This window comes from Myotis yumanensis, unplaced genomic scaffold (genome assembly GCF_028538775.1).
Source record: "Myotis yumanensis isolate MYYU_CA2020_CCGP unplaced genomic scaffold, mMyoYum1.0.hap1 SCAF_16, whole genome shotgun sequence".
Taxonomy (NCBI): domain Eukaryota; kingdom Metazoa; phylum Chordata; class Mammalia; order Chiroptera; family Vespertilionidae; genus Myotis; species Myotis yumanensis.
The window spans coordinates 35,048,222-35,072,953 of NW_027223767.1; the positions used below are offsets into that span (position 1 = coordinate 35,048,222).

A 24,732-nucleotide genomic window follows, 5' to 3' on the forward strand; every position below is an offset into this window, starting at 1 on the left:
GAAGGGTCCCAGGTGATTCCGGTCAAGGGTGTGTACCTTGGTTGTGGGCACATCCCCAATAGGGGGTGTGCAGGAGGCAGCTGATCGATGTTTCTAACTCTCTATTCCTCTCTGTAAAAAAATCAATAAAATACTTTTTTTTAAAAGTAGAAGTAATAATGTTTGTATTTTGAGCCAGAAGTTTCTAGTGCCTTTGGTTAGAGCCTGTAGTATTTATAAAACCTTGAGTTTTCTCTTTGTCTACATGTTATTTCTTCTAAATTATTGCATTTATTTCTGTAATGATACCTTATGAGACCAAGCCATAATAACAGCCTTGGTCAGATCTGTTTAACCTAATCATGCTAAATGCTCTGTGAAAGTCACATTTTTTCTGTAAATGTACCTTAAGAGGTTCTAAAATTGAGTGGAACTTAGATATTTGTCAGGTTCTCTCTTAACCAATATTATGGATAAGAATTGGTATTTGTACTGTATCTTTGGACATTCAGTAAGCCTCCTTTCACACCTGTTGTGGGGTTTTTTTCTCTCATTGAAAGGAGCCTATAATTATTGGTTCAAGTCTCACCCTCATGTATTGCCTCGCTTATTATCATTCTAGAGGCCCGATGCATGAAAATTCGTGCAAGAGTAGGCCTTCCTTCCCCCAGCTGCCAGCACTGGCTTCCGTCCAGGACCCAGGCTCTCTCCTCCAGCCGCCAGCAGGCACCTGGGACCCGGTCCTGCTTCCCTCCAGCCCAGCTTCGTCAGGAAGGACGCCCAGTCTAATTAGCATAGTACCCTTTTATTATTACAGACTAGAGGCCCGATGCATGAAATTCATGCAAAGGGCTGGGCCCTCGCAGCTGCAGCGGTTTGCCTTGACCCTCACAGCTGCAACTGGAAGGATGTCCAGTCTAATTAGCATAGTACGCTTTTATTGTTATAGATTATATCATCTCATTGAATTTAGGGACCTCTTTATCTTTTTTTAGCATGGTGCTTAATGTAGAGCATCCTATATAATATAAGTCTAATATGCAAATTGTTCCCTCCGGAGTTCGACCCACTGGGAGTTCAACTGCTCACTATGATGTGTGCTGACCACCAGGGGGTGGCACGGAACGAAGGAAGGCCCCAGCCAGCAGCCAGGAAAAGGAAGGCCCCAATTGGCCCTGATTGCCGGCCAGGCCTGGGGACCCTACCCATGCACGAATTTCATGCACTGGGCCTCTTGTGTTCATATATTTACTAAACTGTATTCAATCAATCAATAGTCAACCAATAAAGATTCTGTGTGGAATTCACGTATGCTCTATTAACTTTATCTGTACTTTTAAAAACCTGTTTTATTTGGGGCAGAGTTTACTTTTGTGGTAGGTGAGCTTATTTAGAAGCCTAATCAGAGACAGATGAAAATGTGGACCCTCATAGATGCAAAATCATGTAGCTTTCTCCCTCTCCCCTCTCCTCCCCCCAGACCTCATAACTTGTCCCAGGAGTCAAGAGGATGAAGCTCACAATGTACAAGCAGTAATTGATTCTTTGGCCTTGGATTACCTGCAGGTCAGCTTGTCTCATATAACAGGTTGGTATATACTTAACCATCAGATAATTTTGCATTCTACTAACATAACTTGTTTAGAACCCTAGACATTGTTTAGCAAAATGAGTAAGCTTATGATATAGACCAAACAGCAAGAATGAGCCAAGACAGCTGACTGGGTATAGTTAAGGCAGCCACCCCTGAGAGCTTTTCCAGGACAGTCAGACATTGAGTTTATAATTTATCTGGGTCCATAGTCCTAGCTGGTAGTTTGAAGTGTTATTTTTTAATTTTTTTATTTTAAAGCTACCAATGCTGCTTGTTTGTAGTAGCTAAGAAACACTTGGATGTCCATTAATGGCAACAGGTTAAGTAAATTATGGTAGCTCCATAGAGGGAACTACTCTGCAGGTAATGATTATGCTCTCTATGTACAGTGTCCATGTTAGTGAAATAATCTCCAGTAGAGTGTGAGAAAAATGTGGTGTAGTTACAATGACAATATGTAGAGTATGCTGTTATTTGTAAATACAAAGGTAGGGACAACATACGTATATGCAGTTGATTTCATGCAGAAGGACTCTCTAAAAGCATATACAAGAAACCCATGATACTGTTTGCCTCCAATAAGGGGAACTAAAGGGCTCCAGGACAAGGGAGGAATGAAACTTTTCATTGTATGTTTTTTATATTTTTTAAATTTTGAAGCGTGAATGTATTACCTATTCAAAATAACTGAAACTGTAAATTGTTCTTGAACCTTTCTCTTAAATAGAGTAAATTATTTCCAGCTAACAAACAGGGTATCTTGGAGACTTGAAACTATATTTAAATCACTAAGAGAAGGTTTATATTGTTGATCTATTCTTTGACAGTAGTTAAAGGAGATAAATGTTAATCAGGTTATGTCATTTACATCTCTTAATTTGATATTGACAAGAACAAATTTTTGTAAAAATACTAAAGTTTTTGAATACAGGTAAGTAAATGTGGTACATTAGTTTGGAAATAATTTATTTTGAGGGATAATCCTGGGGTTTGTTTCCCTGTTCTTTTGCAACTTAGAATTGCTTTATCACTAGAGCAGGGCAATTTCTAGTATTTGTGCTTTTTAAACATACTGTATAGCAAAGCTGTGTCGCTTACAGAACTTTTTTTATTGTAGAACTTCCCCTGATAACTCATACCCACCCCATGACAAGTTGCAGAACTGCTTACCTCCTCCAGTAGACTGCAAAGCAGCTTTTTACTCCGTGTGTTTTGTTTAAATCAGTTTCCATGAATTACTGGATTCTGGCAGGCAGTTGTAGTTGCTGGGTTGGCAGAGTATACTCCCCTTCCTGGAAACTGTGAAGTCCTAAGTATGCCCTTGGGTATACCTGTGTATCTTGTTAAGCTAGAAAAACATAAAGCTGTAAGATTTCTGTTTAGTTGTTTTAAACACACAAAAATCTGTCAAACATTGTTTGACTAGCAGTATTGCAAAACATTAAGTTTCTGGTTTGTTTTGCATCATAACAAACGGCTAGATTCTCTCAAATATCAAATTTCCACTCTGCTTCTTCATGCTGCTGTGAGCGCATGAGAAGGCCAGGCTTGATCTCCCTCTTGAGTGCCTCGAGAATTAAGTCTGTCCATACCTGATGTTGACTGGAGACTATCTTAAGGGGCATTTAACACGGCAAGTTTCCATGCTTTAAGAAACCCGTTTCTTGTCAACATTTCCAATTTAACTTTTATTAAAAATCTATTATGGGCCAGGTGGTGTGTTAGGTACTATTTCAAGATTAACTTCTGGGCATAAAGTGGTGTGGGGAGAGGTTGGGGATGAGGTGAGATTAAAAAGGGTTTTACAGTCCTAACTGGTTTGGCTCAGTGGATAGAGCGTCGGCCTGAAGACTGAAGGGTTTGATTCCGGTAAAGTGCACATTCCTGGGTTGCAGGCTTGATCCCCAGTAGGGGGCGTGCAGAGGCAGCCAATCAATGATTCCCATCATTGATGTTTCTCCCTCTCCTCTCTGAAAGCAATAAATATATATATATATATTTTTTTTTTAAGTGTTTTTTATGTTGGGAGCCATTGGCGGTTTGTTGTTTGTTTTTATTAATTTCAGAGAAACATCAACCCTAACCAGTAATCAAACCCACCACCTTTGGTTTTTGGTGTACGGAGATGAGGCTCAAACCAACTGAACCATACTACCAGGGTCCATTGATAGTTTGTTTTTGTTTTGTTTTTTTTGGTAATTCCCACCTGAGGATATTTTTTCCATTGATTTTTAGAGAGTGGGTGGGGTAGAGAAAGAGAGAGAGAAGCATTGATGTGGGACAGACACATCAATCAATCGCCTCCAGCAAGCATCCTGACTGGGGCCTGGGATAAATCTGCAACCCAGGTATGTACACTTGACCCTGAATTGAACCCTCCGCCCTTCAGTGGTGTGCACGCCAACACTCTACCACTGAGCCACACCAGCCAGGGCCCATTTATAGTTTTTAATTTTAAAAAAAATGGTATGATCTATACACAATAAATAGGAATTAACATATTTGAAAAAATTAGGAAATCTGATTAAAGTATCCCAACACATTTCTTATTGTTTTCTTTTTATATTTCTTTATTGCTATTATCTTCAAAAAAACCACCATCTGGGAGGATTCCACAATCTGAAACAGTGTTCTCTCCTTTCATTTTTTTTTCACCAGCCAAATAAATTTCTGCTTAGCTGTTTTATACTTTGGTATAAATTTTATCTGAATATGTTTTCTTAAGTCCATTTTTTGCTTCTTGATAAAGGAGGGAATATGCCAATGAATTATCAAACACCATATTCAAACCTACCCTCTTTGTTTCTTCAGATATAATCAGGTATCAGGAAATTGATGTTTTTAATACAGTGATCCTTGAGCAACACAGGGGTTAGGAGTGCCAATCCTTGCACAGTCAAAAATTCAGGTATAACTTAAGTTAGCACTCCACATATGCAGATTCCCAACCACAGATAGAAAATACTGTTTTCAAACTGGGTTTGGTTAAATTCGCAGATGCAAAACCCGAGGATAGAGAGGGCTGACTGTATATTTATTGGGGAAAAAAAAATCTGTGTTGTTCAGGGTCAATAGTATTACATTGTTTCTCCAGAGTTGGTTTATAACCCTTGTATCTTGAGCAATATTTTCATAGTGGTATATCCATTTCAAAATTATGAGGCTTTTGATTTCTTGGTTAAATTTTTTAATAGCTCTGTATTCTGTGTCCAGGAGAAAATATAATGAAAGGAGATAAAGAATCTATTAAGAATCTCCTAGAAATATTTGATGGATTGCTGGAGTATCTTACAGAACACATCAGTGAAGCATCTCACGAGAAAAGTAAGTTTAAGAACAGAAATTTGGTTTAGTTTATTTGTTATGTCCCTTTTTGCCTTTTATATTTGGGCCTCCCTATGTAGTAGTGCCTTAGTTGGACAGTGTTTTCTAAAGTCTGATTGTTACCTTTGCAGGTGTAAGTTTATATGGCAGTATTATCTATAGCTGATCAGATTCCTCAAAACACCAGTTAATGATGGGAAGTAAGTCTTTATTAACATTAGTCACATCTGGTGTGCAGAGCAGCTTCTTTGGTACCTGAGCTAGCATTTCACTTACCAATGATTAAAAAGGTATTTGAAGGCAGACCATGGGCTAAGTGCCATTCTCATCTGAAATTCACTTATAGTTGTAAAGAAGGTTAAGTAAGTAGATATGCATAAATGGTTTAGCACCAAGCCTAGCTCAGAATAAATGCACAATAATTGTTACCTAATGTTATTAAAATGTTGCTTGGTAAATACAGAGGGGTAGATCTGAATCATAGGACGTTTCACCCACATACCTTCTGAAATCCCTCCCCTGGTGAGTTAATGCCTCTAGTGAAAGTGTATTCCTCATGTATTTGGGGTAGAAAAAAGGTTGATAGTCCTAAGGAAAATATTATCCAAGACTTGATGTGGTCTCACTCTTAGAGCTTAAGGTAGGCTGACACAGTCATTTTTTTCTGAAGCCACACCCTAGTCATCTTGCCTCAGACATCCCTTACAGATAGAGAAGTATAATAATAATAATAATAATAATTAATAAATCTGCTACCTAACTTAAATAATAGAACATTGCTAATACAACTGTAGACCCACCTTTTTTTGTTGTTGTTGTTAATCCTCACCGAAGGATATTTTTCCATTGATTTTTAGAAAAAGTGGAAGGGAGAGGGAGAGAAAAACATCTGTGTGAGAGACACACATCGATTAGTTGCCTCCTGCACACACCCCATCCAGGGAACCTGCAACTAAGGTACGTGCCCTGAATCGAAATCGAACCCAGGACCCTTCACTCCAAGGGCCGACGCTCTATCCACTAAGTCAGACCAGCTAGGGCTAGAGTCTAGCCCAGGGGTGGGCAAACTTTTTGACTCGAGGGCCACAATGGGTTCTTAAACTGGACCGGAGGGCCGGAACAAAAGCATGGATGGAGTGTTTGTGTGAACTAATATAAATTCAAAGTAAACATCATTACATAAAAGGGTACGGTCTTTTTTTTTTTTTTTTTTAGTTCATTTCAAACGGGCCGGATCCGGCCTGCAGGCCGTAGTTTGCCCACGGCTGGTCTAGCCGCTAGACCGTGCTTTTAAAACAATACTTGTGCCCTAGCTGATTTGGTTCAGTGGATGGAGTGTCGGCCTTTGGACTGAGGGGTCCCAAGTTCAATTCCGGTCAAAGGCACATGCCCGGGTTGTAGGCCTGATACTCAGTAGAGGGTGTGCAGGATGTAGCCTATCATTGATTCTCTCTCATCACTGGTGTTTCTTTCTCTCTCTCCTTTCCCTTCCTCTCTGAAATCAATGAAAATTAAAAAAAAACAAAAAAAAAAACACCAACAATACTTGTATTGTTTCTTTGTTACCCAGATAATACATTCTCATTATAGGGGATGATTTGGTGCTTTCAAATTTCACTTTTGCAAGAGCCCAGTTTACCAGGAAGAGTTGAGGGTGCCTTACTGTTCTTACCTTTACCCACTCCTATATAGAAACAGTAGTATATTAACTTGGGGTTTTGTGTGTGGGGTTTTTGGTATTGTTTTTATCTATTCTAAACAGGTGAAACTGGAGAGGGTTTTAAAGAATCCCATGGAGAAGAACCTTTGGAAGAGTCAGAAAGTATTAAAGAATCCAAATCATCATGGAAAAGAGTTTCTTCTGGGAGGTACCACTCAATGTTTGAATTTAATCATTACAAGTTACACTTTTTCCTTCTCCTAAGAATTAAAATTGTACACAGTATACCAGAATGGCAGCAAAAAAACAACAACAAAACACACACACAAAGCTAATGTGAAAATTTTACTAACTTTTAAACCTCTCTGAGGGAATTTTAAGAACCTTGAGCTATATACAGTGCTTAATTCTCAGCATTAACTACCTACTTATTTTAATTTTTCCACCACCTTCAAAGTAGCTTACATCCCTTGCAAAAAGAAGAGAAATAAAAAAAAGAAAGATATCTACCATTTAGAATAGCTACTTTAACATTTTGTTATACTTCAGTCTTCCTTATTATGTTTTTTTATTTAGTTATATTGTTTATATAATTTTGTTTCCTGCATTTTAAAATTAGCATATCAAGTCTTTTTCCAAGTTATTAAACTCTTTATAATCATTTTTAATCACTGTGATAACATACCATTCTTACGGGTGTATCATAATTTACTAAACCACTTCTCTAAAGTGGAGGTGGTTGTTCCTGTGTGTGTGTTCTTTTTAATTTTATATATATATTTTAAAGAATAGTTGATTGATTGGGCGGGGGGTGGGGAGGGAGGAGAGAGGAAAAAAACATTGATGTGAGAGTGCAACATTGATTGACTGCCTCCCATGCACCAACCAGGGATGGAGCCCGCAACCCAGGCATGTGTTTATAATTTTTAAATGTGATCTGTACCTTTGTTTATTTTTTCTTCCCCTTCCCTCCCAATATCTTTAAGTTGCATTCAGAGTCAAAGAATATAAATGCTACAAGGCTGTCAAAAGTTGTTAAATTGCTTTCCCAAAAGGTCATGACTGATTATACACCCACTAGCAGGATGAAAGTGCTGGGTTACTGAACCCTCGTGTACCAATATCACTGACCAATATTAGAGTTTAAAATTTGTGCTATTTTCATAGAAAAAATAATTATTACAGGCTTGATTGTACTTCTGCTAACTAGATGTTGAACATTATAACAATACTTTCTTTTAAATATCTGATTCTCAGATAAACATCAAGAAGTGATAAGTGATAGAAGGGAGTGTCTCTCTTTCTGTGTAAAGCAATGAATACTCACAGGCAAGGCTGCTTGAAGCAGCTCTTGGGGTTCTCAAGGGAGGGGCCCTCTATGGTCAGGCTGGGCCCTGAGTAAGTAAGGGAACTCTTTCAGGTATTCCTGGTCATCTGAGGCTTTGGACCCCTCTTGGGTTGGAGATGAAGTAGAATCTACTGGTGAAATAATTAGACTTGGAGACACAGCACACACCTTTTCTCTAAGAAGTAATGGTGAGTAGTTAAACTTTAAATATAAGTTATTGTTATTCAGCATACAACTGTTAAAATGTAAATAATCCTATTTAGAAGTGTTTAAAGTTGAGAATAGAGAGAGCCCTAACTGGACTTAAGAATTGAAATCCCTGAATACCACCATTACCCACTAAATATGAACAGTTCTCTGAAATTAATGAAGTGGGAATCATAGGCACATGGGCAAATAGGCGAATGCAAGTTTGTCCTGTAATATGTGGGACTTGATGCCATGGGAATGGAATTCTAGATGCAGCTTAACAATCTAGTCACACTCAGGGTACCCCTTAAGTATAGTTTCCTGAACTGGGTGACTCTTTTTTTTCATGGTTTCAACCAACAGGACTGTACATCCAGTGGCAGTTTTTCTCTCAGGTTTCAGGCCACACATATCCTACAATCTACTGCTTATATACAATAAACCTGAATATCTTTCAGGCCCATTTTGAGCCTTTCTCCTTACCCTCCTCCAACCATCCCAATTCCCTGTGCTGTCCACTTGATTGCCCTGCTCTTCTCTGACATTATATTGTTTCTTCTGCAGAGATGCTCTTCCTTTCTATTCCTGGAAAACTCACCATACAAAATTGAGTCTCTCCCTGACCTGCCTCAGGCTCTGAGGCTCTTTTACCCTCAGTATAGCCCCCACCTTATTTTGGTAACACCATTTTATAATTTTTTTTAATGTGTTTTTATTCATTTTAGAGAGAGAGGAAGGGAGAGGGAGAGAGAGAGATAGAAACACAAATTATAAGAGAGAATCATTAATTGTCTGCCTCTTGCATGCTCCCTACTGGGGATCAAGCCCACAAACCGGGCAAGTGCCCTGATCAGGAATCAAACCATGACCTCCAGGTTCATAGGTCGATGCTCAACCACTACGCAACACTGGCCAGGCTTGGTGGTAACGCCATTTTTTTTTTTTTTTTAAATATATTTTATTGATTTCTTACAGAGAGGAAGGGAGAGGGATAGAGAGTTAGAAACATCTTTCAGCTGCCTCCTGCACATGTGTCCACAACCCAGGTACATGCCATTGGCCGGAATCGAACCCGGGACCTTTCAGTCCGCAGGCCGACGCTCTATCCACTGAGCCAAACCGGTTTTGGCGGTGGTAACGCCATTTTCACTTTGCATATTAACTTTGAGTTTTTCTATTATGTTAACTGTAAGTTCCAAGAACAGTAGCCATATCACATTCATTCAGTAAAGAAGGACATTTCTGCCCTAACCAGTTTGGCTCAGTGGATAGAGCTTCGGCCTGCGGACTCAAGGGTCCCAGGTTCGATTCCGGTCAAGGGCATGTACCTTGGTTGCAGGCACATCCCCAGTGGGGAGTGTGCAGGAGGCAGCTGATCGATGTTTCTCTGTCATCGATGTTTCTAACTCTCTATCCCTCTCCTTTCCTCTCTGTAAAAAATCAATAAAATATATTTTTAAAAAAACAAATTTAAGAAGGACATTTCTTAATGGTAAAGGGATCAATCCAACAAGGGGATATAATCCTTGTAAACATTTACATACCCAACATAGGAGCATCTAAATATATAAAGCAAATATTGACAGACATAAAAGGAGACATAGACAGTAATACAGTTATAGTATAAGAAACTTTAACATCACGTTAACATGCAGAAGGCAACCAATCAATGTGTGTCTCTCACATCGGATGTTTCTCTTTGTCTTTCCCTATCTCTTCCACTCTCCCTAAAAATCAGTGGAAATATATCCTCAGGTGAGGATTAACAAAAAAATTCAAAATATACAAAGAACTACTACAACTTAACAACAAAAAAATTCCAATTAAAAAATGCACAGCTGCCCTAGTTGGTTTGGTTCAGTGTGGATAGAGCATCAGCCTGTGAACTAAAGGGTCCCAGGTTTGATTCTGGTCAAGGGCACATGCCCAGGTGCAGGCTCGATCCCAAGTGTGGGCATGCAGGAGGTAGCCCATCAATGATTCTCATCATTGGTATTTCTCTCTCTCTCTTTCTCTCTGAAATTAATTTAAAAAGTATATTTTTTAAAAATGCACAGCTCTAGCCAGTTTGGCTCAGTGAGTAGAGCATCACCCTACAGACTGAAGGGTCCTGGGTTCATTTCTGGTCAAGGGCACATGCCCACCCAGGTGGCGGGGCTCGATCCCCAATGAGGGGCGTGCAAGAGGCAGCCAATCAATGATTCTCATCATTGATGTTTCTCCCTCTCTGAAATCAATAAAATATATATATATATTTTAAATGCACAGAGATCCTGGCCGGGTAGCTCAGTAACTTGGAACCAAGGTTTTGGCTTCAATCCCAGTCAGGGCACATACATGGATCAGCCAATGAATGCATAAATAAATAGAACAAATAAGGGGGGAAAGGAGATAACTATAATAGTGTCAACATTAAAAATTTAAATAATTTTAAAAATAAAAATTGAAAAAGGGATTAAAAAGTCAAGAGAGGAGAAGTCATGAATCCACTTCATTTATGCAAAGTTTGTGTATGGTAGATTTATAAAGGAGCAAAGTGGATAATTTGCTTGATCTATAAATCTTTGATTATGGTATCAGCCAAGACTCCTAGCTTAGAGCTATACCTACACAACAGTCAGCGTTTCTATAACTCTAGCATATATTTTTCTAAAGCAAACTAATGAAACACTGTGTAAAACTTACCTTTCAAGTTGTATACATAATTCTGGGCTACAGAACTACATCTTGCTATCTGATAGTCATGAAAAGTAATCATTATTTTGGGGGAGAAACCAAGATGGCGGCATAGGTAAACACTGGAGATTGCTGCCTCGCACAACCACTTCAAAAATACAACTAAAAGACATAACGGACATCATCCAGAACCACAGGAAGGCTAGCTGAGTGGAATTTCTACAACTAGAAGGAAAGAGAAAAGCATACCGAGACTCAGAAGAGGTGCAGTGCTGAAGTAAATACAAAGGTGCGGAGGTGCATGTGGAGAGGGCTGGCGGCTAGGACACAATTGTCTTTTTCTTTTTTTTTTTTAAATATATTTTATTGATTTTTTGCAGAGAGGAAAGGAGAGAGATAGAGAGTTAGAAACATCGATGAGAGAGAAACATCGATCAGCTGCCTCCTGCACACCTCCGACTGGGGATGTGCCCGCAACCCAGGTACATGCCCTTGACCGGAATCGAACCTGGGACCTTTCAGTCCGCAGGCCGACGCTCTATCCACTGAGCCAAACCGGTTTCGGCCACAATTGTCTTTTTCAATCGGGAGGGAGTCTCAGGCTCTGAGCTCCAGTTCCGGGCAAATCTCTGGGGACCCAGACTCATACGTGAGAAACAGGACTATCTGGCATCGGTCGGAACTCGAGGGCAGCTTTCTCTCGGAGGCTCTTGCTGCAATTGCCAGGACCTCTGAAGGCAGGACTGAGAGCAGCCATACTGCTGGCTCGCTCGGCCCGCCCTGTTGATCCCCTGGGGCCCCGCCCAAGCCATGCACGGAGACTTTTGCATATGAAAGGCCCAGTCCTTTGTAATCTGAAAATAACTTTACAAACTGCAGCTGCCCCAAGGCTCCAGGGCAACTTGCAGAGCTGGCTTCTGCTGGGTAGCCTCAGGCAAAGGCTAGATTAGCACCTCCTTAGATCCAAGAGCCAGTGTACCCAGTGGTCAGAGTGGGACCATCCAATTACAACTCCTCAGATCTATAAGGGACCCACTCAGGGGGCAGACTCAGCACCAAAGCCCCACTGAAGCAAGTCTTGCCCCAGAAGGGTGTCTCCAGCACAGAAGTTCTCCCACTGTAGACACAGCTGATTCTCACAGCCAATTGGCCTGGAGGTCAAATCCTCCCAGTTTTATCTACAACAATCAAGGCTTAACTACAACAAGACTGTGCACCAAGCCCACAAGGGGGTGCACCAAGAGTGTCTACCTCAGGTAATTGGGACACTTAGCACAGAAAGCCACTCTGTCGACACAGCGAAGCATAAAAAATGCCGAGACAAAGAAACAGGACACAAATGACAGAAATGGAGGAAAGCAAACTACTGGATATAGAGTTCAAAACCACACTTTTAAGGTTTTTCAAGAATTTTCTAGAAACCACCAATAAACTTAATGAGACCCTCGATGTTGTGATAAAGGACCAACTAGAAATTAAGCATACACTGACTGAAATAAAGAATATTATACAGACTCCCAACAGCTGACCAGAGGATCGCAAGAATCAAGTCAAAGATTTGAAATACGAAGAAGCAAAAAATACCCAACCAGAAAAACAAAACGAAAAAAGAATCCAAAAATACGAAGATAGTGTAAGGAGCCTCTGGGACAGCTTCAAGTGTACCAACATCCGAATTATAGGGGTACCAGAGAAGAGAGAGAGCAAGATATTGAAAACCTATTTGAAGAAATGATGACAGAAAACTTCCCCTACCTGGTGAAAGAAATAGACTTACAAGTCCAGGAAGCGCAGAGAACCCCAAACAAAAGGAATCCAAAGAGGACCACACCAAGACACATAATTAAAATACCAAGAGCAAAAGACAAAGAGAGAATCTTAAAAGCACCAAGAGAAAGACAGTCAATTACCTACAAGGGAATACCCATATGACTGTCAGCTGATTTCTCAACAGAAACTTTGCAGGCCAGAAGGGAATGGCAAGAAATATTCAAAGTGCTGAATACCAAGAACCTACAACCAAGATTACTTTATCCAGCAAAGCTATCATTCAGAATTGAAGGTCAGATAAAGAGCTTCACAGATAAGAACAAGCTAAAGGAGTTCATCACCACCAAACCAGTATTATATGAAATGCTGAAAGGTATCCTTTAAGAAGAGGAAGAAGAAGAAAAGGTAAAGATACAAATTATGAACAACAAATACACATCTATCAACAAGTGAATCTAAAAATCAAGTGAATAAATAATCTGATTAACAGTATGAACTGGTGATTATAATAGAATCAGGGACATAGAAAGGGAATGGACTGACTATTCTTGGGGGGGAAAGGGGTGGGGGGGTGCAGGAAGAGATTGGACAATAATCATGCACCTATGGATGAGGACAGTGGGTAGGGAGTGAGGGTGGAGGGTCGGGTGGGAACTGGGTGGAGGGGAGTTATGGTGGGAAAAAAGAGGAACCAGTGTAATAATCTGAACAATAAAGATTTAATTTAAAAAAAAAGTAATCGTTATTTTGAGCAATCACACCAACATGGTTCTATGATTATGTCATTCCTGTGATTTTTTTATCTTCTGGGTACAAAATGCTTGTTTCAGTATGACATTCACAATTTTAAAAATTTACCTTTAATATTTTCTAGGTACCCAAGATCCTAACAAAATGCATTCTGAACAGTCCTCAACTGTACCATGTTCTAAGTCACGTGAAGAAGTGTTGAACCCTCTCTCACCCAGTTTTTTGTCCAAGAGTAAGACATCCTTTCCTAAAGACAGTAGTAAGGTTATTAGTTCTTGGACAATTTCTGTGAGTTGGAGATAATAATTAGTTCCTGGGACAATGCTGTTGCTATTAGCCCTTTTACTTTTGTTGCTCTATACTTTATGCAGTTCTTTTGGGTTTTACATGATCTTATTTGTAAATTAGAGGCCTGGTGAGACAGCCCGGTGAGGTTGAGACAGCCCCAGTGAGGTTGAGACGGCCCCTGTGAGGCTGAGACGGCCCCTGTGAGGCTGCAACGGCCCCTGGGAAGCCAAGAAAAATACCACATGATCTCACTCATTTATGGATAATAAAGACCATTATAAACTGATATACAAAGGCAGAGCAGCATTGAACAGACTGTCAAACTACAGTGGGAAGCCTGGGGAGGGTTGGCGGGGTAAGAGATCAACCGAAGGACTTGTATGCAGGCAAATAAGAATAACCAATGGACACAAGACACTGGGGGGTAGGGGAGGCTGGGGGAATGTCAAGGGGCGGGGGGGAAGGAGACATGTGTAATACTCTTTGTAATACTTTAAGAAATAAAACAAAATTAAATTTAAATAAAATAAAATAAAAAATTAAAAAAAATAATTTCATGGTTGGGGGTCACCACAACATGAGGAACTGTATTAAAGGGTCGCGGCATTAGGAAGGTTGAGAACCATTGCATAAAGCCATTGTTAATGACTGTCTTTATAACATGTGGACAACCATAATTTATATAATTATTCTTCAAGCTATTTAGGGTTTTTAGTAAGTTTTTCATTGCTTTTAAATAATTTTTCAGGAAACTTTTATGATAATTTGTATTCTTCCTAATTTAATTAGATCCCTACTTGTTTACTGAGGATGAGTCCCTGATTTGTTTTTTTGTGTGCTTTTTTAAAAAAATCAAGTTAAAATGTATTTCTAAGTAGTATTATGAATATGTTTACATAGGTATATGTGTATATAAGATGATTTATTTCTTAGAGTTTCATTTTAACGTCCACTTAAATTCATCCAACTAGCAGAAATTCCTTCTGTGGAAATGACTCCAAGTGCTAGGAAGCTAGGGGAGCCTATCCGATCAGCTATTCCTTTACATCCACCTTATCAGCCTTCAGAGCCTCGAGCACCCTATCCCATAGGAAAAGAATACTTGCATTCAAGTCATTGCTCCCCTGCCATGAATTCTACTGGAGAGGGCACAGAATTTTTTGTGGTAAGTAGAAAAGCTTGCTTTCAATTGGTTAGATGTCTATAGATTTAAAGAAGTCTCTGCTAGAATAGTAGTCAAGGATATTACACTAATCAGAGCACTGTACTTCTTAAACTTTACCTCTGCATATTCCTAATGGTCTTACTTTAGGAATATAGGGGCAGGATGAATGTATAAAAAGGGAAATAATAAGAGCCAACACGTTTACTTTGTACCAGGCACTGTTCTAGGTACTTTACAAATAGTGAATAATTTACTCTTCTCAACACAGCTCTGGGAGTAGATACTATTTTTCATTTCCCATGGGGAAGCTGATAGAGGTTTAGTATCTTGTCCCAGGTCACACAGCAATTGTAGAGCCAGGATTTGAACTCAGGTATTCTGGCTTCAGAACCCACATTGTCCCTGATTAAGTAAATTAAAATGTTTAAAAGTATAAAAGGCGTGAAAAAAACCTTTTATCCATAGTCCTTTTATCCAGCATGAACTACTATTAATATCTTGGCCTATTTGCTTCCACTCTTATTCTTTAAAAAAAAAAAGAAAAAATTCTTCATAAGAGTTAACCTGTCCTTTATCTTCCTAGAAATAAGAACAGGTAAGTATATGCAAAGAGTAAATTTATAAATAATGATATATTCTCATTTTGAAAAAGTCAAACAAAACAGAAAAAGTACAGAGACAAAATGACCATCATTAGCATTAGGTGACCATCATTTTAAACATTCTATGTATCTATTCAGAGAGGAGGGTGGATGAAAGAAAAGAGAGCAAAAAGGAATCATAGGACAGTGATTGCATTTGGAAGAGGCTTGGGGGTGGTGGTGAAAGGACTTATGAGTTGCTGGTAATACTCCATTTCTTGACCTGAGTGGCAGTTGAGCGGGACACTTAAACTTCAATTAAAAAGTTTTTTAGCCCTAACTGGTTTGGCTCAGTGGATAGAGCTTCGGCCTGCGGACTCAAGGGTCCCAGGTTCGATTCCAGTCAAGGGCATGTACCTTGGTTGCAGGCACATCCCCAGTAGGGAGTGTGCAGGAGGCAGCTGATCTATGTTTCTCTCTCATCGATGCTTCTAACTCTCTATCCCTCTCCCTTCCTCTCTGTAAAAAATCAATAAAATACATTAAAAAAGAAAAGTTTTTAAAGTATAATATTTTAAAAATATTATAGTTATTTACTAAAAAAATATTAAATTTAACTTCAATAGAAGAAAAAGATACTGAAGTGAAACTAAAAACATTGTTAAATATCAAATATTCCTTTATCGCAAGAAATATTTTCCAGAAGATTCCCTCTGAGGTTAAGAAATAACTTGTTAAAATATTAGGAATTTATATTCATATTTTAAGAGGTTTTGTTTTTAACTGTTTCAATTTTGGACAATTTATATTGACTTCTTGATATGAAAGATAATGACTTTAATACTTTCCACTTGTGATTTGATCATTTTTCATTGTTCAGGTTTAGCCATAATCCCTGAATTTTCGTATTTGCGAATACCTCACCTGCCTTTATAGTTGAATGGCACCCTGAGCCACACTTTTTCTCTGAGTACAAGTTTACAGACATTGCTCCATTCTTTTAGTATTGAGGATCCACAGTGTATTTGGCAAATTCTCTATTTTTAAAAAAAAGCAAAACATGGAGAATAAAGGGACCTAGCTTTGTGAAATAGATCCTCCCCTTCCCTCACACTCAAAATGTTATTTTTGTGTGTCTTCTTTATAGTTTTTCAAATCAACTCTCTTTTGTTTTTAATAGGAACCAGATAATAGAGTTTTCTTAACTTCCAAGTTGCCTGAAGATAACAAACAGGAAACATATCCAACTCAAGTCCAAAGCCCTAGGACAAGGAAGCTTCCTAAAGGAAAAAGGTAACATTACTGCAGGCTTCATTGTTTATAATCTAGTAAAGGGATTTGAGGTTAGGGCTATACTCTCCAAATTTAGCTGTGAAGACCGGTATGAAATATTTGTTAAAGCACATATTACAATTATTTTAAACTAAGTAATGTACACTTGGCTACCTAAATATCCATGGTCATTTTTATTACAGATATGAAAACAAAGCTGCTGTCTCATCCTGGGATTCACCTTTCTCTCAGAAGCCAGAAGATAGGTTAACAGGACAAGAATTACATGCAGTATCAGAGAAACTCTCTCAACGGCTCTCTGAACTAGATTGGGCAAGTCTTGTTTTTATCTATATTGATATTGCCATAGTTGGTGAGCATTTAAGTCATTTTATAATTGAAAGTGAAAGCTAAGCTAAAAAGCTGGAAAGTTACTTGTGTTTTAGTTGCTGTGAAAATGTTCTTAAATAAGACAGAACATAGGATGAAAAACAATCTAGCCTTTCATGATATAACCAAATTTGGTACAGATTTACCCAAATTTTTATTGAATTCTGATGAAAACGAATCACTTAACATAGGTAATTACATGAAATCATTTATCTTTTTTGTTTTTAAATACATTTGTATTGATGTCAGAGAGGAAGGGAGAGGGAAAGAGAGAGAAACATCCGTGATGAGAGAGAACCATTGATTGGCTGCCTCCTGCACGCCCCCCCAATGGGGATCCAGCCCACAACCTGGGCATGCGCCCTGATCAGGAATTGAACCATGCATGACCTGGTTCATAGCTCCACACTCAACCACTGAGCCACACTGGCTGAGCTAAATCATTTATCTTTTGATACATCTGTAATATAGTTTCCTTTTGTCAATAAAATTTATGGATCTCTGATTCTCACAAAATACAATATAATAGTTTGGGGGTATCATTGAATAAATGTATTAAATCCTTATTGAATTACTCCAAAGTTTATTGAAACTGAATAGTCCAAAGCACTGGTATACACTCTTTAGAAGTTAAACATGCATAAACATCTGAAAACTTGTTATTTATTAGTGCCTGATTATCAGGGGAAGCTTTCTAAAGGTTGCGTTTGTCCTGTCCTTCCAACTTACTTTCTGCTAAAATCAATAAAAAGATGTTGAATTTCATTGGTAGATGTTAAAAAGTGCCCTGGGTGATCGAATTAAAGAAAAGACTCACCACAAAGAAGATAATGGAAATGAAGAAGTGAAGAGTGGAAATTCTGAGACACTGTCCCAGCACAGTGACGGCGTCATGGAGTGTGGGCCAAAGAAGCGAAAGCCAGGTACCTATCCCAGAGGGGCAGGATGAGGACAGGCTACGGAACCACATAGGCACTTCTATGGGTTTATAATGACTGGCTTTCTCATTTTAAATAGTTCATAAATATAAAAAGGATAAAAAATAATATCAAGTACCTGTATCTTCACCATCTAGAAGTAGCAGATGTTAATAATAGTTATACTTTACATCTCTGCATTGAAGTAAGAATCTAAATACCTTATCTGTCCTTCCCACAGTCAATTCTTTTTCCTTCCCTCAAAGAAACCACTCTCAAAATTGGCATATTTTTTTCGTATTCCTGTTTTTATTTTTTCTTTCCAGTTTTATTGAGGTATAATTGACATATGTCATTGTATTAATTTAAGGTGTACATCTTGATGATTTGATGTGTATATACTGCAAAATGATTTCCACAAGTTTAGTTAACATATAACCTTTAAGATCTAACCTCTTAGCAACTTTCAAATATGCAATACAGTATTTTTAACTAAAGTCTCCATGAAGAACATTACATCCGCAGAACTTATAACAGGAAGTTTGTACCTTTTGTTCACCTCCACACATTTCGCCCACTCCTAACCCCTACCTTTGTCACCTGCAAATCTGTTCTCCGTATCTGAGTGGGGTTTTTTTAGGTTATACATACGAGTGAGAAAATACAGCCATTTATCTTTTTTGTCTGACATATTTCATTCAGCATAATGCCCTCAATGCCCATCTATGTTGCCACAATGGCAGGATTTCCTTCTTTTTTATGGTTGAATAATATTGCATTGCATTTATATGCATTCCTCATCCATTTATCTGTCAGTGGACACTTAAGATAGGTTGTTTGCATGTCTTGACTGTTGTAATACTACTACTTTTCACGTGGAGGTATAGATATCTTTTACATTACTACATGTGTGAAAGTAGCAAACAAACCAGCCCCCAGCACTGTGGCCCCAAGTCCTCAGCACCCACACTGTCTTGAACTCTCTCATCATTTAAATGACAATGTTCCATCACTTCGATTGTGGTTTCTGGAGAATTGCCATTTTCTTTCTGCTACCTGTGACCTTGGTTATTCATGGTATTTGATGGGTTATTCCTCTGCTGGCATATTTGAAGTAGTGAACACCTTTATTTAGGTACAGTCTTGATTTTAACAATTCAGCAGGTTGATTAGATCTTTCTTTTTCCCCCCAGTAGGTGGTGCTATAGCACAAGTTTTTGTTTTTTCTTAGGTGCGCTACTTTGCACCCTCTGGGGTTGTGGTTTGTGGGGGTGTATGGTTGTAGGAGTCTCCACCTGGGTGACTGTGTGTGTGTCCCTGCTGTGTCTTAGTCACCTGGATCTCCAGACATCACCATCATGGTGGGGAGATGTGACGTGAGGGGATAGGCTGGGTTTTCTAGCCTGCTACACTGCTACCTGGTTCCCTGTGGCTGCTTGGCACCACTGTGCTGTAGCCAAGAGGCTGTAGACATGTCTCCACTGCTGTTACACAGCCCACTGCAGTTGGGGGAGGGAGCGGATTCTCAGGTACAGACACTGCTTCTGCCTCTCTTACCCTCTGCCAGGCTGTAATGTGTGGGCTGCACCCCTACTACACCACTGCCACCACTGTTGTGTTAGCTGGAGCCATGGGTCTAGCCATAGCAGCAGGGAACTGCATCTGCAGGTACCATCCTTGTCCTTACCCCCACCCCCTTCTCCCCTATACATTCTATCTATACACCCACCTTCGGATGTACCAATGTGTGGATCTCTCAGGCATGGCAGTGTTGAACAGAACCTTTGTTGGGTTATAGATGTCTGATTAGTTGTAAATTTAAGGGTAGATACATAGGGGTCTTCCTACTCCACAATGATGCTGAAGTCACTCCTGTACTGCCATCTTGAACAGGAACCCTTTTAACCATGTGTTTATACTTTAATAGCCTGTGTTACCTGTCTAAATATGTTATTGTTTTATTTTTTTAAAACAGTTTACATAGATACTGTATATATTATTTGGAAACTTGCCTTTTTGGTTAACATTGTTTTGGAACTCAATGTTGATACTTATACATTCAGTTCATTCATTTTAACTATTATGTAACTAAGGTCATACAATTTATCCCATTTGGGTTTGTGTATATATTTCTCACCATTTCCCCTATTGTAGGACATGTGGATTGTTTCCATAACTACAAACAGTTCTGCTATGAACAACCTTAACAAGTTTCTCTAGGATCTACATCTATTAGAATTACTGGATCATGGGGTTTACACTTTTGCACCATTACCAGATTCCCCTCCAAAGTGATTGCACCAGTTTATATTCATCTCAGCAATGCATGACAGTTTCCAGTTTGCCACATTTTTGCAGATACTTCCTATTGTTTGTTCAAATTCAAGTAATTATCTTGTCTTTCACCAACTAGAATTCTGCATGTTTTCCATCTACTTTGGCCATCCTTTTTTCTCTAGAAACCGTACTTCTCATCTAAAACTTCCTGAACATTTTCAGTTGTTGTTTTTTGGTGTGTGTGTGGTTTTTTTTCACTCCAAGAATATTTTTTCCTTCTCGTGATTATTGTATCTCTTCCTTTACACTTGGCTCAGGTAATCTCTAGAACCCTAACCCACTAACCTACATGTTCTCTTACTATATGCATCCATATGGTAGTCAGTTTTCAAACATTATAAGTTAAAATGTTATTTTAGCTAGATGTTCAGTTTCTAAAGAATACTACATTATGGCTGTAGTAAAATGTCCTAAAAGTATCATTTTAAATAGATTGTGCAATTCAGCTTTTCTTAAAATCTCAGAATTCGAAATGAATTAAGATTTGAAATAAGAGTGAAAGGAAAAATAAAAGCTCCGGGAAGTTTGATTTCTCTGGGAAATTTTATTTAGAAAGATATTAAACTAATTTCCTTGACCTTAGAACTATATTGAATTATTCCACTTTTCCAAAAAGGCACAGAGTCCCCCTCTTCACAACTGTTAGATGTCCAAGCACAGCTATAAACAATGGAACATAAAACAGTTTGTGAAAAGTGATTTGTTAGATTATAGGTAGTGTGGAATTAGGATGGCTAGATGGCTAAGTAGGAAATGCCAGGACTGCTTAGAAAAAACTAAAATATGTTAACTTTTGCTGATAAGCGCACTGCTTTATAAGGATAAGATTTGGGTAAGTAAAAGGATAGCAGACATAACTCAGATGGCCAAACATTTTCTTTCTTCCTCTACCACTAAGAGCACTTTATCGGCTTTTGTGTACAGCTGGCATCCCACATTTTGCTCCATGTTCAACCCCAAGTTGAGTATAGAACCTAAGTACTTTGAGACAGTGCACATTTATGTGCAGTTGTCTGTTTATTTGGTAGGATTAAAGATACAAATACAAATTAGTCATAGGAAGAGTCCATTTAGAGTACACTTAGCAGTCACGGCCACTCCCTTTGGATTTGGTGAAAATCAACTATTTCGTCTCTTATTTAACATTTCTGGTTGTCAGGAACTAATGGTATATGTCTCTTCTGTGTTGTAGGACTTGCCACGCCTAGAAAGCCACCCTACAGATCTCATTCACTCTCTCCATCTCCAGTTAACAAAAACAAACAATTCCATATGGAAAGAAAAAAGCAGAGAAAGCCAAAAGAAACAGATATCCGCCAATTCCAAGCTAAGGTACATTCCATCTCTTGACTACCATTGGACAGCAGGTAGTACCATTTACCCTCAGCCAAATGCTACAGTGATTAAAGGCTAAAATGCATTTAATATTCTTGAGCTAAGTAGATGATAGGAAATTATGTGACATGGCTTTTATGTCCCATATTAGGGAGCATAAAACTTGTACTCACAAAATTTTAAGAAGACTAACCTTGTCAGATATAGACCAGTACTGAAGGAAATTAAGAAAGAGTAGGTCAGTAAGGATTGATCGTTTCAGAGAGACCTTTAGAGATTAACGGAATTTGAGGTAGATTAAATGTGACAGGCCATTTGAGGTACAGATAGGATGAAAGTAACCAAGACAGGAATGAGAGGAGGTGGTTAGGATTCAACAAGGAGATTGTATGATTACCAAGGAAGACTTTCTGCTATGGAGTAGGGATTTTGAAATGTAATATAAATTTAGAACACTTAAGTTGTTTTCTATAGTTTCCTATATAATGAAAGCCTAATATGCAAATTGTCCCCTTGGGCAGTCATTCTACCGGGAGTTTGACCGTTCGCTATGATGTGCACTGACCACCAGGGTACAGCGTGGAAAATGGTGGGAGTTGGCGACCTACTGCGACCTCTCGCAGGCTACCTGGGGGCAGGGGTGACGGGGACAGAGGTGCAGTAAAAATGCGGGATGTTCACTGAGCTCACTCTCACTCTCACATCCCACACCCGCACGGCCTCTTTCAGGTGAGCTGGGCCATAGCCACCAGGACTGCAGGGGCCCGTCGGGCTCCTCATGGGTTTGCGCAGGAGCCAGTCTGCAAGGCCAGCTGGGAGAGAGTGTGCTGCCCACCCCATGGGGACTTGGATGCTGTGACTAAGGCAGAGAAGGGCACATGGAGGCCCGGGGCCCAGGTTTTGCCCAGGACCCAGAGGTCAGGTAGGACCTGCCCTTCCACGCCAGAAGCTCACGCTTTGATCGCTGGCCAGGCCTAGGGACTGAATCCATGCATGAATTTCGTGCACTGGGCCTCTAGTATTTTATAATTCACACTAGAGGCCCGGTGCACGAATTCGTGCACAGGGGGTCCCTCAGCCTGGCCGATGATCGGGGCTGTCTTGCTCAGTCTCATTGGGGGCCGGCCAGCCGGGGGAGGTTGGCACTGACCACCAGGGGGCAGCTCCTGCATTGAGCGTCTACCCCCTGGTGGTCAGTGCACATCATAGCTACCGTCCAGTCATAACGGTCATTTAGGCCAGTGGTCGCCAACCTTTCAGACCTCACGGACCACTGATGGCGACCGCTGGCTTAGGCTTTTATATATATAGATATATAGATGAGTTACAATAGCATGTAACTTCAATTCAACATGTAAATTCCACTCAAGGGAGTATCAAAATAATTTCAAGAACTATTAGAACAAAAAAATACATTATGTAGAATTTCATTTTATGTCTCAAGTACATGTCTATTAAATAATGTATATTTGTGATATAGATCACAATATAGAACTTTTTAAAGAAGTGAATACAATGGCAGGATCTTAGATGAATTTTCTTCCTTCATTTTCATTTGTATGTTTTTTTATAACTAAATGTCATATGGCCTTTTCCTGTTGTAGGCACTAACTGAGGCATTTGAAAGGGAACTAAGAAGAAATAAAGTTCAAGAGAATATTGAACCTCCAGAAACAAATAAGGAGGAAACAGTGGGTAAAAGTCTCTACTGTAATAAATGCCATTTGATCAGATCAGTGGAAAGTACAGAGAAATGAACTTTTTAATATGAAAAAAGAATCAGCAGGGCATTCGCTCCTTAGAAAAAGACAGGATTTCATTTCATGATGTGGGATTTTTCTCTTATTTATAGGGTATCCAAGTTGCTGAATGTAGCAAGACATGGTACCAGAGAACACGAGCATTTTTCCTTCCTGCCTAAAACTTCCCTCAGTTTTTAAGGGGTTCTATTGCTTAGCAATTCACCAAAGTTCTAATAGATAGTCTAGGCCAGTGGTCGGCAAACTCATTAGTCAACAGAGCCAAATATCAACAGTACAACGATTGAAATTTCTTTTGAGAGCCAAATTTTTTAAACTTAAACTATATAGGTAGGTACATTGTTATTAACTTCATTAGGGTACTCCTAAGGCTTAGGAAGAGCCACACTCAAGGGGCCAAAGAGCCACTTGTGGCTCACGAGCCGCAGTTTGCCAACCACGGGTCCAGGCTGACAAGTTAAAGGGATGTAAGAAAAGACAGGAAATCTCAGTTGTTAAAACCTGGTGGGAAGAAACCCAAAGCATCAGTTGCCATTGCCTTTCAAAAGGATGGTTATAGAAACTGAAAGCATGGAAAAAATGCTTATGCTAAAATGTTCAATAAATAAAACAGGATATAAAATACAATATGGTTACAACTAAACATTGGGAACTTCGACAACTTTTTCCATGTAGATTTAAAAAGAAACAAGTACATCAAAACATTATTAATTGTATTTAGTGTGTGGGAATATGGCGACTATGAAATTTTTTAAAAATTCAGTCCTTTTTCAAATTTCAGAGGATGCTGGAAGTCAAAAGATTCTTTATACTTAGAGTAGATAAATACTAAGCAGATTTTAGAAATCTAAAGTAAAATGGTTTGGCTCAAGATTAGTTAGCTATTTTTGTCAATATGTAATATTTAAGATGATGTATTAACAAGTTATTAGACTTCTGTCTTATTTCTACTCTGTTTTGTATCTGCTTTTAAGGAAAAAATATACAGAGAAGCTGGTCCTAAAAGAACTCCAAAACACAGTCAACCCTGGAAGATTTACTCTAGAAACACCATAACTCCAAGTCCAAGAGGTGGCTTGCCAAAAGCAAATAAAGTAGTTCCAAGTAAGAACCACAAAATTGTACTTTGTGGAACACTGGCATCCTTTACAAGTGTGTGCTACATCTCAAGGACACTCACCGAAAACTGACATCCACAAGTTAGTTGGAGAAAGTTTCCTCTTTTATCACTGCCATGCTAGATTTCTGTAAAGAGATAAAACTCTTCAATAAGGCATTTATTTAAAACTCTTCAATAATATCTTTGGTGCCAGGATATAAGCCACCCTAAGGAATACTAGGGCCACTCACTACCTGCTGCTCCGGCTTTATTGTTATTCTGCTCATTCATCCTGGCT

The 24,732-nt window shown here is 39.1% G+C and overlaps 1 protein-coding gene across 7 annotated transcripts in view; it reads left to right on the forward strand.

Moving 5' to 3' along the window:
* The window catches only part of CEP95 (centrosomal protein 95), a 31,810-nt gene that overhangs the window by 1,827 nt on the left and 5,251 nt on the right, over positions 1–24,732 (forward strand). Inside the window, exons 3-14 of one of the 7 annotated variants that reach the window (XM_070394007.1) lie at positions 1,460–1,567; positions 4,787–4,897; positions 6,660–6,765; positions 7,978–8,093; positions 13,415–13,546; positions 14,550–14,743; positions 16,505–16,617; positions 16,800–16,929; positions 17,759–17,909; positions 21,433–21,572; positions 23,180–23,266; positions 24,310–24,439. In XM_070394007.1, coding sequence (XP_070250108.1) covers positions 1,460–1,567; positions 4,787–4,897; positions 6,660–6,765; positions 7,978–8,093; positions 13,415–13,546; positions 14,550–14,743; positions 16,505–16,617; positions 16,800–16,929; positions 17,759–17,909; positions 21,433–21,572; positions 23,180–23,266; positions 24,310–24,439 — 1,518 coding nt within the window. Of the gene's footprint in view, positions 1–1,459; positions 1,568–4,767; positions 4,898–6,659; positions 6,766–7,977; positions 8,094–13,414; positions 13,547–14,549; positions 14,744–16,504; positions 16,618–16,799; positions 16,930–17,758; positions 17,910–21,432; positions 21,573–23,179; positions 23,267–24,309; positions 24,440–24,732 lie in introns of those variants that run through there. The other 6 variants (XM_070394006.1, XM_070394001.1, XM_070394005.1 and 3 more) reach the window with 6 other exon arrangements.